This window comes from Sinocyclocheilus rhinocerous, unplaced genomic scaffold, assembly GCF_001515625.1.
Source record: "Sinocyclocheilus rhinocerous isolate Xijiao unplaced genomic scaffold, SAMN03320098_v1.1 scaffold512, whole genome shotgun sequence".
NCBI classification, from domain to species: domain Eukaryota; kingdom Metazoa; phylum Chordata; class Actinopteri; order Cypriniformes; family Cyprinidae; genus Sinocyclocheilus; species Sinocyclocheilus rhinocerous.
In genome coordinates, this window is record NW_015638979.1 from 649799 (window position 1) to 663899 (window position 14101).

General features: G+C 37.1%; 1 protein-coding gene across 1 annotated transcript in view; it reads left to right on the forward strand.

Moving 5' to 3' along the window:
- The window catches only part of LOC107750749 (CUB and sushi domain-containing protein 1), a 495842-nt gene that overhangs the window by 435660 nt on the left and 46081 nt on the right, over positions 1–14101 (forward strand). Inside the window, exons 37-44 of the mRNA XM_016566272.1 lie at positions 4725–4843; positions 4967–5036; positions 5157–5273; positions 9133–9342; positions 10987–11175; positions 12105–12282; positions 13329–13474; positions 13976–14056. Coding sequence (XP_016421758.1) covers positions 4725–4843; positions 4967–5036; positions 5157–5273; positions 9133–9342; positions 10987–11175; positions 12105–12282; positions 13329–13474; positions 13976–14056 — 1110 coding nt within the window. The remainder of the gene's footprint in view (positions 1–4724; positions 4844–4966; positions 5037–5156; positions 5274–9132; positions 9343–10986; positions 11176–12104; positions 12283–13328; positions 13475–13975; positions 14057–14101) is intronic.

Consider the following 14101-nt stretch of genomic DNA (forward strand, 5'->3'; position numbering starts at 1 on the left):
ATGACTTTAACCCAGAAACATCAAGTAGAAATGGAACTTTACTTACTGAAATGGAACAGACTAAAAAAAAAACCCGCTAAGAGGGACTTTGCCTTTTCTTTTCAGGACCATCACATGCCACTCAGCTTAATAGATGTTGCAACATTAGCGTTGTTGAAAATGTGAGAATCATGTTGACTCTGACTTACTGGAGGGCTATGAATAAAGATGAAATGGGGTGAAAAAATTAGGGTCTTGGCAAACCGTTTCATTTTGCAGCATCGCCATCAGCTTTGAGCTGTCATCTTTGGCTCAGCTCTCAGAACATAAGCCCTTTCCCTGCCCAGTTTCATAGTACATCCTCCGAGAGACCCTACAGTAAAACACGTGAGAAATTCTGCTTCAGCATTACAATGAAAACAGTGAAGCGACTGTGTCATTTAAAATGCATTTATATATTGATCCAATCGGAAATCATAGTTTCCAGTTTAAACCTGTGTTGTTCAGTTTGTCTAAAAGCAAATAACTCTCACCACAAACAAACAAATAAATAAATTAAATGTTTATTTGTTTGTTTAAAGCTGCAGTCCGTAACTTTTTTTGGTTATAAATGATCCGAAATCAATATTTGAGCAAGTACATAACCAGCCAGTGTTCAAAACTATCACCTTACTTTAGCCCGATTCACAACGGTCAGCTTCTAATAATGTTTTCTAATTTGAGTGGAACGGGTAGGTTTTCGCGGGAAATTTGAGCATGCTGCTGCGTCATTACGTCACTTCTGTAAACATAAAGAAGTTGTCCCGGCTACTAGGCTATCGCATGTGAGGATCCTGCAGGTGGCCGATCGTTTGTAGCCTTTTCTCACAGGAGCTAGAATAATTAAATGTATCATTTTGATGGCGGATTGTAATCGAGAAAGGATTATGTGTTTATGAAACACATGTGAATGAAATTAAATTATATTCCAGTTATAAATTTGCTTCTGATTACAGATAGCCTGGGATTACACAAGATGTGTATTTTAAAGACAACCAGTTCGAAGGGAGCATAGTTCAGCTTTTTCGGTTAAAAGAATTTCTTAATATGAAATTCGAATGGTATTGACAGTTAGAGATTAGACTGTAGAGAAATTGAAATCTACATGCTAATACATACTCATAGTCACGCAATGCTGATGTTGTTAACATTAATAATTTGAGAATAAAGTATAACAATAATAATAATTTGCATGGTTTGATGTGATATGAGCTAACTTTAGATTAAATCACCATTGGTAGCACGATTTATTGTAATGCTGTTTTCCTCAGTTGGTCAGAACAAATGTGGCAGACTTGTTACTTACTTGTTCAGATGACACTATATGGTGAACATTCTTATTTGGGTCATATATTCCAAGACGTAGGCTAGAATCTGTGATTGCGAAGTACGGTATCCACACCGGTGCGGTGACTGACTGCCACATATACTCCTCAAAACATTAGATTTTTTTTAGATTTTTTAGATTAGATTCTGGAACCGCGCCGGAGCACAACCCACGCAAGGAAGATAATTCCGCAAAAAGCTGCAATTGCAGGTTTTCAAACAGAGATGGTGACAAAAAGGCAAAACTTACGGACTGCAGCTTTAAATAGTATTTTCACTTGTCACCAGAATGTTAATGAGCAGAAAATATACTAACTGGAAAATTAGCGTGGGTTTAATAGGTATTAATAGGTATTTGGTCTTTATAATAAGTAATCTTGGTACAATAGGTTCCATTTGTTAACATTAGTTAAGTACATTAGTTAACCTAAACTAACAGTAAAAAAAAATATTTCTAAATCATTTATTAATCTTAGTTAATGTCGATTCTTACATTTACTAATACATTATTGAAATAAAACAAAAAATGTTATTAATAAACCTGAGCTATTAATAGATTCATAAATACTGTGACAAATGTATTGCTCATTGTTAGTTAATGTCACATAATGCATTAAATATAGTTAACAAATGGAACCTTATTTTCAAGTTTTACCATATATATTCAAAATTTAAGGTTTGGTTTATTTATTTATTTATTTATTTATCCAAATTACTTCTCTCTCTCTCTCTCTCTCTCTCTCTCTGTCTCTCAATCTCTCTCTCAGTGTATGATGCAGTATGATTCTCTTCAGATCTTAAATACAGAGTTCTGGCATGAAACTCTAGATGGCGCAGTCCGATAGGTCTAACTCAATCTGACCTAATGAGATCATTATCACATGGCACAGCTGATTGGTTCTCTCCTGTGTCGGTAGCCAATGAGCTCGCTACTCAACATTCAAATTTATGACTAGTGCTTGCTGTAGCAGTTGCAGCTTGCTTCAGAAACCCTCCACCTTCCCCAGCTCCACCTGTATAGATCTGCTACGAGGTGATTGATGTATGCTATATGGCAGTGCTTAATTTGTAAATGAAACTTTGCCGGATCCAAATGAGCAGTTAAAAGGCGCCGTGACCGACACTGACAATGCAACTTCAGTTTTCCCGGAACATTCAATGACGTCACTTAACGGTGATGACACAACTATAAGAGCATCGTTCACAAGTTTCTGCATGGACCTAACTATACAGCCTAGGTTTTCAAACCCTGGGTCAAAAATGGGTCGCCAGGATGTAAGTTAAATATAGGATGTAAGGCAAATATATGTAAGTTACATTAAAAATAACAAAATTTGTTTCCATAAAAATAAAATACATCCTAATCATAATCTATGTAGAAAAGGTATAAATATGCAAAATATATCTGACATAAATAATTAACAGATATAAAACAGATGTGAGGCGCGGCGATCCGCAAACAATTTCACGGAAAGGAAACCGAGAACCGAGATGACAGAACGCGCATCCTGTTTGTTTGCTTAATTACAAAAACACAAATGTTCTTTTTATTGCGAGTGTCCAAAAATAATTTAACATAATTTAAACATTTAGTCATTTAGCAGACACTTTTATTCAAAGCGACTTACAAATGAGGACAATGGAAGCAATCAAAATCAACAAAAGAGCAATGATAAGCAAGTGCTATAACAAGTCTCAGCTTAACGTAGTACACGTAGCAAGGTTTTTTTTTTTATTATATAGGCCTAATAAATAAAAAGAAAACAGATAGAATAGAAAAAGAATAGAGCAAGCTAGTGTTAGAGGCCTTTTTTGCTTTGTTAATTGTATAATAAATAAAAAGAAAATAAATGGATAGAATAAAAAAATAATAGAGAAGCCAGTGTTAGTTTTTTTAAATGTGTATTATTATTAATTTTTTTTAACATTTTGCGGGTTGTTTTACTCTTATCTGTATGACCAAAAATGGAGTATATGTGTCAACTGTTTGATCATGCCGGCGCCTTGCACACACACACACAGACACACACCACATATTCTAGCAATTTAAACTTGCCATCGCAGTCTGTTCATTATCAAAATAAAATACAGTCAGCCAAACATATCGATTTAAAGAGTCCGTAGTACAACCGGTCTACAGCTGCTGTTATGCCAAGCGCATTTTTACGCATGTGAAGAGGATGATTTTTTCCGTCGATATGCGAACGCAAATGAAGCCTAGTCTACATTATAAATAATAGTTTAACATTGAAATACATTACGAATATGGAAACATTGGATTTGTGCCACATGAGAGAGGTACGTGAGCCCAACGGTACTTTCAGTTTCGCTTTGTTTTGGTTTCTTTAGCTTTATATTTTTTCATTCTTGATCTGTTCTGCATACCGTTACATGTAAATGATTTGTTTTGGAGTGAGAGAAACTAGGCTATGATTATAGTGTTTATAATGTTTATACATTATAATATTTCACTTTATTTGGTATTATTTCTAGTATTTCTGGTATTATTACATTCTCTCCAAATGTTCCGCTGCTCACGAAAGAGAGAGCGGGTTAAGCAGCAGCACCAATCAACGAGAGCGATTTTGAAAGAAAAGCTGATTGGTCAATAATATGTTGAGGACCAATACATAATCTACAAATCATGCTCCAAATACATCTACATAAACCCGCAATCGCTCTGTCTCATATGCGTGCACGCACTGTTACGATCTAATGCACTCTATAATGCCGGATCTTTAAAAACAAATACCGGAACGCAAAAATCCAAAATCTGACACTCACAACAGCATATTGTGGATGTATTGGCAGTAGCAAGTCTCGGTACGTGTTCTGCCGCAGCAGCAGCAGCAGCGTAGCAGATCTATTTTGCCAAGACCAAATACATTAACATTGTCATGTACATTACCATGCCAAACCCTCCGAGAGTTGTCATGACAGATCTGTGTTTTTCCCTTAATGTATTATTGGTTGAGTTGTAGTGACCATCATAGGTCACAAAAGCAATAGTCTCTTTTCATATTTTGTTTGTATATATGAGTGATTTTTGCAAAAACACAGAAAAATAGCACTTTCACTGTCACAGAAGCGTTATGCCACCCGTCGTGTGGCATATCTCAAGAAGAGGAATGCAGAAAGCACGGTCTCATAAACCACACCACAGCCGTCGCCATGGCAACAGCCTCGCACAGTCTATTACGGTCCCGAATTTACTCGCTGAAATCGAGTGGATAAAAGGCAGCATAAAATTACAATGAGCACATGCGTTCAGATGATTAGGAATACCTGACACTATAATTTTACCCCTTTATAAGAGCTGTGGTGTAACATGCTGAATCTATATTAGGAACATGTCTTAATGCCTTCTCTGACCCATTTAGCCGTGGGACTGACGACCTGCCCGGAGCCCGTGATCCCGGCCAATGGCATCAAGAACGGCGACAGGTACATGGTGAACGAGGTTGTGTCGTTCAGCTGTGAGCCGGGGTATGTGCTTCAGGTGAGTTGCTGATTATCCGCAGCCCTGACACACAAATACAACATGCTGCACCTGCACACGGGTAGAAAAGTGCAAAAAATAACAAGACGGAGAAGCTGTATCATGTGATCTCTTGTCTTCCAGGGACATTCTCACATAACGTGTATGCCGGGAACCGTGCGTCGCTGGAACTACCCCCCTCCGCTCTGTATCGGTGCGTTTTTCTATAATAATCAGATGGCAGAATTTTTTTTTTAACCATATGGCTTTTTCATAGTTTTTGATATTCAAACACCCAGGGCATTTTCTTTTATGTCTCCTTATGTTTCTTCAGCGAAGTGCGGCGGAACCCTGTACGATATGAGCAATGTGGTCCTGAGCCCGGGTTTCCCTGGGAACTACCCTGGAAACTTGGACTGCACCTGGAGAATCGTGCTTCCTGTTGGATACGGTGGGTGCGCCGAGAGCTAATACTGAATCATCTGTCTGGAGATTACAGCTTCAAATGCTTTCTCTCAAGGAGTCTTTCCCCTTCAGTTTGTACATTGCAGTGTGCTGGTACCTATGACCACAGTTGAGGGAGAACTAACTTAAAATAGTGAATCTACTGATATGTTTATTTTCTTCAAGGGATAGTTTATCCCCCCCCAAAAAATCATTTACTCACTCTCATGTTGTTCCAAACCTGTATGAAGTACTTTCTTCTGTTTAACACAATAGAAGATACTTTGAAGAATTTTGGTAACCAAACAGTTGCTGGTAGACATTGATTTTGATATTTTATTTTTTTCCATACTATGGAAGTCAATGGCTACCAGCAACTGTTTGACTTCCAACAGTTTTCAAAATATGTTCTTTTGTGTTCAGCAGAAGAAAGAAACTCATAGAGGTTTGGGACAATTTCGAGGGTGAGAAAATGATGACAGAATTTAATGGATTTTCCTGGTCTTATTGTAAGCTAATAATAAACATTCAATTAACATAAACATAAAAATGCCTCCACCTCTGATGCAAGTTTCATTTTTGGATTATGTCACAGACTTCTCACTCTCATTCTCATTACAACCCATTCTAGTATGTTAGACTTAGTTTAAATTTTTTTTTCCTGCCAAATCCTGTAGAAATACATCACTTTACAGTAGTAATGGTAGGTAAAATGGCTTAACAAATCCTTTCATCCATTCTCCAAACTGCTGGTTCTCTGTAGGAATTTACAGCATTTCATGTTGACTTTAAATATTTCAGTGGCATAAGATTTTATTTTTTCAGCTGCAAAATTGTGACTTTTTTCACCAACAAGAAGACCTAATTTTAGCAAACTGGCTTACTCATGTAATTACTCGGACCCTACACAACATTTGCATTTGTTTTGTCAGAAAATAATAGTTAAAATGTCAATATTCGATTAAAGCTTGCTTTTGTTCAAAATCAGAACACATTTCTTTTAATAGTATTTAAATTTACCCAGAAACAAGACAGCATCACGCTGAATACCATCAGACATAAAATGATACTTCCTTTCCATTTGATGTTCTGCTACTTGACACAAGGGCGTTATTTGGTTTCATTTATCTCAACTTTTAATATGTGGTTTTAGCAGTCGATGCAACTCTCTGAAGTCATTTAGTCGTAGCCCGCCTCACAGTTCAAATGAGTTGAGAACAAAATAACCATTCCAGATGTTAACAAGGTAATTGCATGTCATTTAAAAAAGCCATTCACACTTATCCTGGAGCGCAACTATTTATTCTCCAACCGCCTCTAACTTGGAAGAAAACAATGTAACATTGAGATATCCAAAAGCAATTTTCTGCCTTATCGAGTAGCCGCTGCACAAGCAAGAGCAAGAACCATCATGTGTGCGCTGTGTAGCAAAAAATGCATTAGCTTTCACTGTTAACAGGCTACAATCATTTGAATAAGACACACAGATGGCTTTGCTGGTGCTGATTATAGCTTTTAGGACAGTCTGAATAGGTAGAGTTAAGTGCAGTTAGAGGATAGCACCGCATCAGAATGACAATAAAGCTCATCTTTAAAAGAGCTGCCCAAGGCGTCTCAGAGCGACGCATGCTTTCAGTGAAAGCGACTGACTTGTTTGATTCTTTTGTTGTCGTATCATCCAACTATCTTCTTTTATGTAATGAATGTTAAGTTCAAATCTTGTGGTTGGAGACAAAGACAGAATAATTGTTGAGGATGAGGTGAAGTTAATGGTGCGTAATTGTAAAATTTCGCACTGGCATCTTTCCTGTGCTATTTCTTGCTGGCTTGGAGGAGCTACACATTGATGAATTTAAGTGACAGCTATGGAACCAGAAATAAACAAAACCCCTTCCGCCCACCACACAAAACACTGAAATGCTGGCAACATTTGGACTCCAATTTACTGAAGAAGAAGAAAAAAAGCTTTTTAATTAATATAGATGATTCTCTTGTGTGAGATAAATAGTTCAGAAGAGAGTGGAAGGAGAGCAGCACATGTATGTAGAAATACAGCAGTTACTGTTAATGGTGACTGGTTGAGAGTTTTTTTAATAAAGTGAAAAAGATTTTTGCATCCATATTTGTCCCTGGTGTGGACCCCAGGATGGGAACCGCTGGTGTAGGCTATATGCCTGGGTTTAGTTGGCTACCTCACTATACAATATGTTTCATCATACATGCGTCGAAATGCCATATGTATTATGATACATCACAAAGTATCATGACCAGGCCATTAAAAAATAAATAAATAAATACAATTAAAAAATAAAATCTTCTAAATAGTCAGTACTGTCAAATGAATGCCTCAAAATGTCATATTTTAGTCTTGAAAGAGACTTACCAAATTGACAAACTCAATCAAAGCTTATGTTTTTAGAAAAAAAAAACAGAGATAGAACAGAGACTCAAAGCATGCAAAGAGAGTGAATGTGCGGGTCTCTCTCTCTCGAGCTGAGTCAGAGCAGAGTTTATGAGAACTGCCGTTACGCAAAATTCATTGCCGGCACTCTGAACAGCATAACACAAAAGCACTGTCAGTAATGCAAGAGGTTAGAGGCACAATAGATCAACAAATGTCTTGCTGCCCCCATCATTTTGCACCCTAGGTTTGCATCCATCTATGTCTGTGTATGCTGTGTATGGATGTAGTTACTGGGAAATGGTGTCTTGTTACATTAGCATTAACATAATTTTAAGTAAGTTTAAGTCAGCTGTAGAATTCATATTTTTAAAAATGTCATTAAATTTCCCCTATGATGTCTTTTCACATCCATAAGATTGAGTTCATCTTCAAAATAGAAATGAAGGTATTTTCAATGATATCTGAGAGATTTCTGTCCCTTCACTGAAATTCTATTCACCATCAAAACTTTAATGGTTCCAAATCTTTATAAAGACACAGTAAATATAATCCATATGAATCGTGCGGTTTAATCCAAGTCTTCTGAAGAGACACGATCCATTTATATGTTGAACAACAGATTTCATTTGTTTTTTTATTCATATATAAAACTGATCAGCACATATATAAACTGAAACTCAAAAGTGCTTTCTTGACGTGCAAGAACAATCCTCATTGTCTCTTGTGCATCAAGCACGTACGTTTGAAAAGGCCCAAATTAAATCTTTTCACCACGCTATATAAAGCAATTGTGTCTGTTCAGATGAATTGGATTTAACCATTCGATTCATATGGATTACGTTTCTTAATGACTTTTTGAAGCGTCAAAGGTGAATGGACTTTCAATGGAGGGACAGAAATCTTTCATTTCATTTAAAAATATCTTCATTTGTATTTCAAAGATGAACAAAAGTCTTACAGATTTGGAATGACATGAGGGTGAGTAAACGATGACAGTTTTCATTTGAATAATTAATACTCCACAAATCTGTGAAGTCCATGTCAGCTGGAGTGATGCTGTTATTAAAGTAAAAAGGCACAAACAAAATACTTTCGAAACATTCTAAAATCCCTATAAACCACATTTTCACTTAAATTTGATGCTGATAAACGAAATATCTGGAGTCTGTAGGATAAAAGTCAGTTTGTTAGTAATATGCTAGTTCCCTTCCTGTTTTCCCACAGTTCACAGGAAGCCAATTACTGTGCTAACACGGCTGTTACATTTTTTTCCACACATATGAACATGAGGGAAAAACGATTTGTGATTTAGCAATTAACAGCATCTATTTTAACAGCAGCAAGAGCTGCTCTGTACAGGCCAGTCAGAGTTATTGTTTAAAAACCCATGTCGCTTTAATGACATTCCGTATGTAAATTATGCACATAAGTCATGTGACACACGGCCTGTTTGACTCTGCAGGGGCACACATCCAATTTCTCAACTTCACCTCTGAGGATAACCACGATTTTTTAGAGGTTCGCAATGGGCCGCACCACAGCAGCTCTCTGATTGGACAGTTCAGCGGAAGCCAAGTGCCGCCCCCTATACTGAGCAGCACTCACGAAACCGTCATCCACTTCTACAGCGACCACTCCGAGAACAGACAGGGCTTCAAACTCACTTATCAAGGTGGGTGACTTCCCAATCCTCCATTTGCATACCGCGCTCTCTTCTCCTGCAGACATCAGCCGTCCTTGATTTTGTATTGACCCTTCATCTGGGAGTGACGGCCTTTTTCTAAGATCATTGGAAATATCTAAAGATTCACTTCCTTTGAGATCACTGGGAGGACACTCCATTATGACAGCCGGGGTCTTGAAAGCATTTTGAAATCAATAAGACGGTGCATCTGGATGTGCACTTGGATTCCACTCGATATAAATAACTCACCATTGTCTGGTCTCCTCGCTTGTAGGTCAAACAGTTCGTCTCTCTCTTTTCTTATCCACTCTAGTCTGAGTTGAAAAGAGCCAGGCACAGCCTTGATCTGTGCTGCCAGACGGGCTTTTGCGGGGGGGAATACTGATGCCGTGTTTTGATACACAAACAATGATGCAGGATGAACGAATATGATTATAAAGCTGTTGATCATAAGCGCTGCACTTGAAATGCTGCCTGGAGATGCTTGTGTGTTAGTTTGACAAGCTTTCTGCTACTTCACCACACTGGTGACGATACACAGAGATGAGCAACACCTTGCATGTTTAGCTGTCATAAACGCCTTAGCATAGTGTAGGCACTTTTGTGAATGTTTGTCATTTTATAGTTGATTGAGTGAATGTTGATTGATTTTATACATTAGGCTTTTATCGCGCCATATATGATAATATGGGAAAACACACCTTCAGAGGCCCAAACTGAGCAAAAAATATGCAGTTTGGTGCAGATGCTGAGTAATTGTGGGGGACAAAACATATTGCAATGCAATACAATGATGGTTACATTACATTTACCATGATATTTCTAAAAAATGTTGTATGGATAATCAAAAAACCTAAGTTGCTTCCATGCAGTAAGTGTTCAAATGGAAATATCACTAACAATATTAAAGGTATTCTTATGTATATTTGAGAATAAACGTATACCACAACCTGAAGGTATAATTTTTTTTTTTTTTTAGAATTATACTAAAAGGCCTTTTCCTTACTAAACATATGTACTATCAATTAGCAAGCAGAATGCAAAGTTTTTCTGCAGGTTTGATCATGTTAATGATTTAGAGGCCTTAGAAATTCATGTATAAAATATAATGCACTAGGCCTTATAGGGTTAGCTTTCTTATTTATTAATTTATTTGTTTGTTTATTTATTTATCTTAGTTCATATCAGCTTGAGTGCTACTGTCATTAAAGAAAAGGAGAGACAAACAAAATCTGTTTAATTTCCCAATGCTAATAAACTAATTTGTGGTGAAAATATTAGATTTTTTTATTTGTTTTACATTTTTTTACTTTTGGTTTCAGATATTTAGGGGGGAAAGAAGGTAAATAAAGAAATGAATAAATAAATGAACCCAACCATGAAATTTTGGTCATCACTTATTCATTAATATAATATTGTGTTTTTCTTAATGACTTTTTTTTCAGTGAAGCATAAAAATCTTATTGTATGTTTCACAAAAGAAATTTGCATGGGTTTGAAATGGCATGAATTCAATTATTTTAATTCTTTTAAGTGGGCCCAACTAGTAAATATCATACTTCAACTTCCAGACATGACTTTACAGATATTCATATATTCTGTTGTTGTTGTTGTTGTTTTTTTTTCTTGTAGCATATGAATTACAAAACTGTCAAGACCCATATCCATTCCACAACGGGTATATCATCAACAGCGATTTCAACGCAGGCCAATCCATAACATTTGAATGCTTCCCGGGATACGTGTTAGTCGGCTACCCTGTGCTAACATGCCAGCACGGCATCAACAGGAAGTGGAACCACCCCTTTCCTCGCTGTGAAGGTAAACGGAGGGGAAGAAAGTAATGTCCCTGTTAACATTTCTTTAAGTTTCTCAAGTTGTGTTGTGATTAGCACACAGTTATTTTCAGCCCTCTTTGCCCACACTTTGAAACCAAAAAACATGAATAATTCAGACTTTTTGAGTCTTACAAAGGTATTATATTCTCCCAAATGTCTTTTTAACTATGCTCTTTAAGTGAAGTGTTACTACTTTGCATTACTAGTACAATAAGAGCCATTGTGTTTTAAAACCATCTTTAAAACAGACTTTGAAGACCTGAACAGTGGAGACATATGCTACTGGGAGCTGTTCTAAATTGTAGCCTTGATGATTACCGTGGGTAGTGTAGTGTGAAATCCGACCTGTCTCTTATCGATCGGTCGCTCAACGTGTTCCTCCTAGGCTTCCGTTTGCAGGGAATCTGCACTTCAAAGACTATAGGGCCATTTTTCTTTCTTTTTTATCATAACTGTGTTATTCTGTTGTGCCAGTATCTTCTATATAGCAGCCTCAGGAATGTTCTGTTCTCTTCTTCGGTTTTCACTCTTCGGCAAATGAAACCGTTCTGTCTACTATTAGTAGTCTTTAAAAGAGAAGATGTGTATATTTTGCCAGTGTTTACGCACTCTTGTGTTATTGTTCCCCCCGTATGACAACATTTCATAGTGACATCTGTAAAACTCAAAAGAAAAGTGCTATACAAGTAGACCATATGAGAATTATGAAAAATAACTGCTTGAAAATTCTTAAATTCATCAAAAACAATATATAGATATATACATAAATATACATGAGAGTGGGTAAATAATGTCAGATAATGCTGTTACTGTTCTGATTTTGCTGGATGCCCTGGTGTTTAACATTAGCCGTTATTCAGAAAGACAGATTACTAATGCCGTCGTGGTTGAATGATGTTTATCTGCACACAGCTCCCTGTGGCTACAACGTGACGGCTCCAAACGGCACCATTTTCTCTCCAGAGTACCCAAATGAGTACCCAGACTCTCAGGACTGCACTTGGCTCATCACCGTGCCCCATGGTCATGGGGTTTACATCAACTTCACCCTGCTCCAAACTGAGCCTGTGACTGACTATATCGCTGTCTGGTGAGCGCAGCTCCATTTAACGAGTCGTTTGGCAAATATCAGCCTGAGATGAGGACAAGACAATTATTTAAGCTTTCAAACTAGATTAATGCTGCTATTGTTGTCATACATCCAGCAAATCATTACGCAAATCGAGCTCCACTTTGTTTACTGGCATTTGTAGTCTGTAGTCACTGTGCAAAGCGAGATTTCAAGAAAAGTTCAGATGTCTTTGAAGTTGTAAAGCTTTTCACTCAAAAGCGTTGGGGTGATTCTCGTGAAAAACAGAAAAGAAAATAAAGCCTAATTTTACAACCGTTTTAGAAAAATTACAAAAACAGTTAATACCCTGTTATTAATATGGGGATATTAATAAATTGCAATTTATTCCAAAAATATGGTCACACTTTATTTTAAGGTCCAATTCTTGCTATTAACAAACCATTAACTATGACTTTTGTCTCAATAAACTACTAATTTGCTGCGCATTAATAATTAGTAAGGTAGTTGTTAAGTTTAGGATTAGGGATGTAGAATATGGTCATGCAGAATATGTGATTTATAAATACTAATTGAAATACTTTTGCACTTTTGAAAGATGGCTCAACATGTTCTTGACCCAATTTCTTTATTTGAAACACCTTCATTTGTTTTACTAAAGTTACTGAAATAACTGAATGGAAATCTTGTTTCATTGAATCGTAGGTATTTTGTAATAATCACAAAGCGCAGAGCCGAATGTCATAATTCCCACTGAATAATCTGAAACAAGAGTTGATTAAAAAATGTGGAAATATGCATCTCCGGCGCTTTCCCAGTAATATCGTCCATTAATCTTCAAAAGCCATTAAACAAGCGGACTAGTCTGTTAAGTCATCATTTTTGCTGTTTGCGTTCAAGCTGGTCTGTAATGTAATGCTTTTATTCAAAAGTCAGCACAATCTCACTGTAAATTTGGAAGTAAATCAATTTTCTCAAACCACTCGGAATTCCGAGGCATTATAATGCCGTTTAATGGCAGGATCACAGGTTGTAATGTAATTTCAAATGCGTGTTTCCTCTTCCAGGGACGGCCCAGAGCAAAGCTACCCGCAGCTGGGAATTTTCAGCGGCAACACAGCCCTCGAGTCAGCCTACAGCACTCTCAATCAGGTTCTTATCAAGTTCCACAGCGACTTCTCAACAAGTGGATTCTTTGTCCTTAATTTCCATGGTTAGTTTCTCCTTCAAATTAAAAATGTTGCCGCTGAAGTGCAATGCATACCATAAAGTGCCGCTGGAAATATATATTTGAAACATGGGATTCAACTTGTTTTTATACTCTAAGGAGGCATGACTGCTGCTTCTGATGACATCACGTTATTTCAGGAGATTAGAAGAGTCCAAAATAGCTTTCCTTTGGCCTCTTTGATATCAGTGTCAGCATGCAGGCATGTTGTTGAAAAGCATAGGAAGTGTGAAAATGAACCAGACTTTCATCTACCTCCAACTTTCATTTCAGAACAAGTCTGGCATATTTGCGAGTTATAGACGTGTGGTTTCAGTGCAGCTTTTATTCTTGAGAGGGCTCCCAGTATGGCGATGCATAGAATTGAATGTTGTCACATGTTGTATATGTAATTGATACTGTGAGTGGGTTGCCTTGTGTGAAATGTGTCATGCCTATAAAGGTGAACGAAAAGGCAAACTGCTTCATTTTGTTTTTTTCCCTTAGCTTATCGACTCAAGAAATGCCCTCCTCCCCCTACGGTTGAACAAGCAGAGATATTATTTGAAGACCAGGACTATGAAATTGGTATGAACAGCTGTCCACTAATGCAAGAATATCAAAGTCATGATT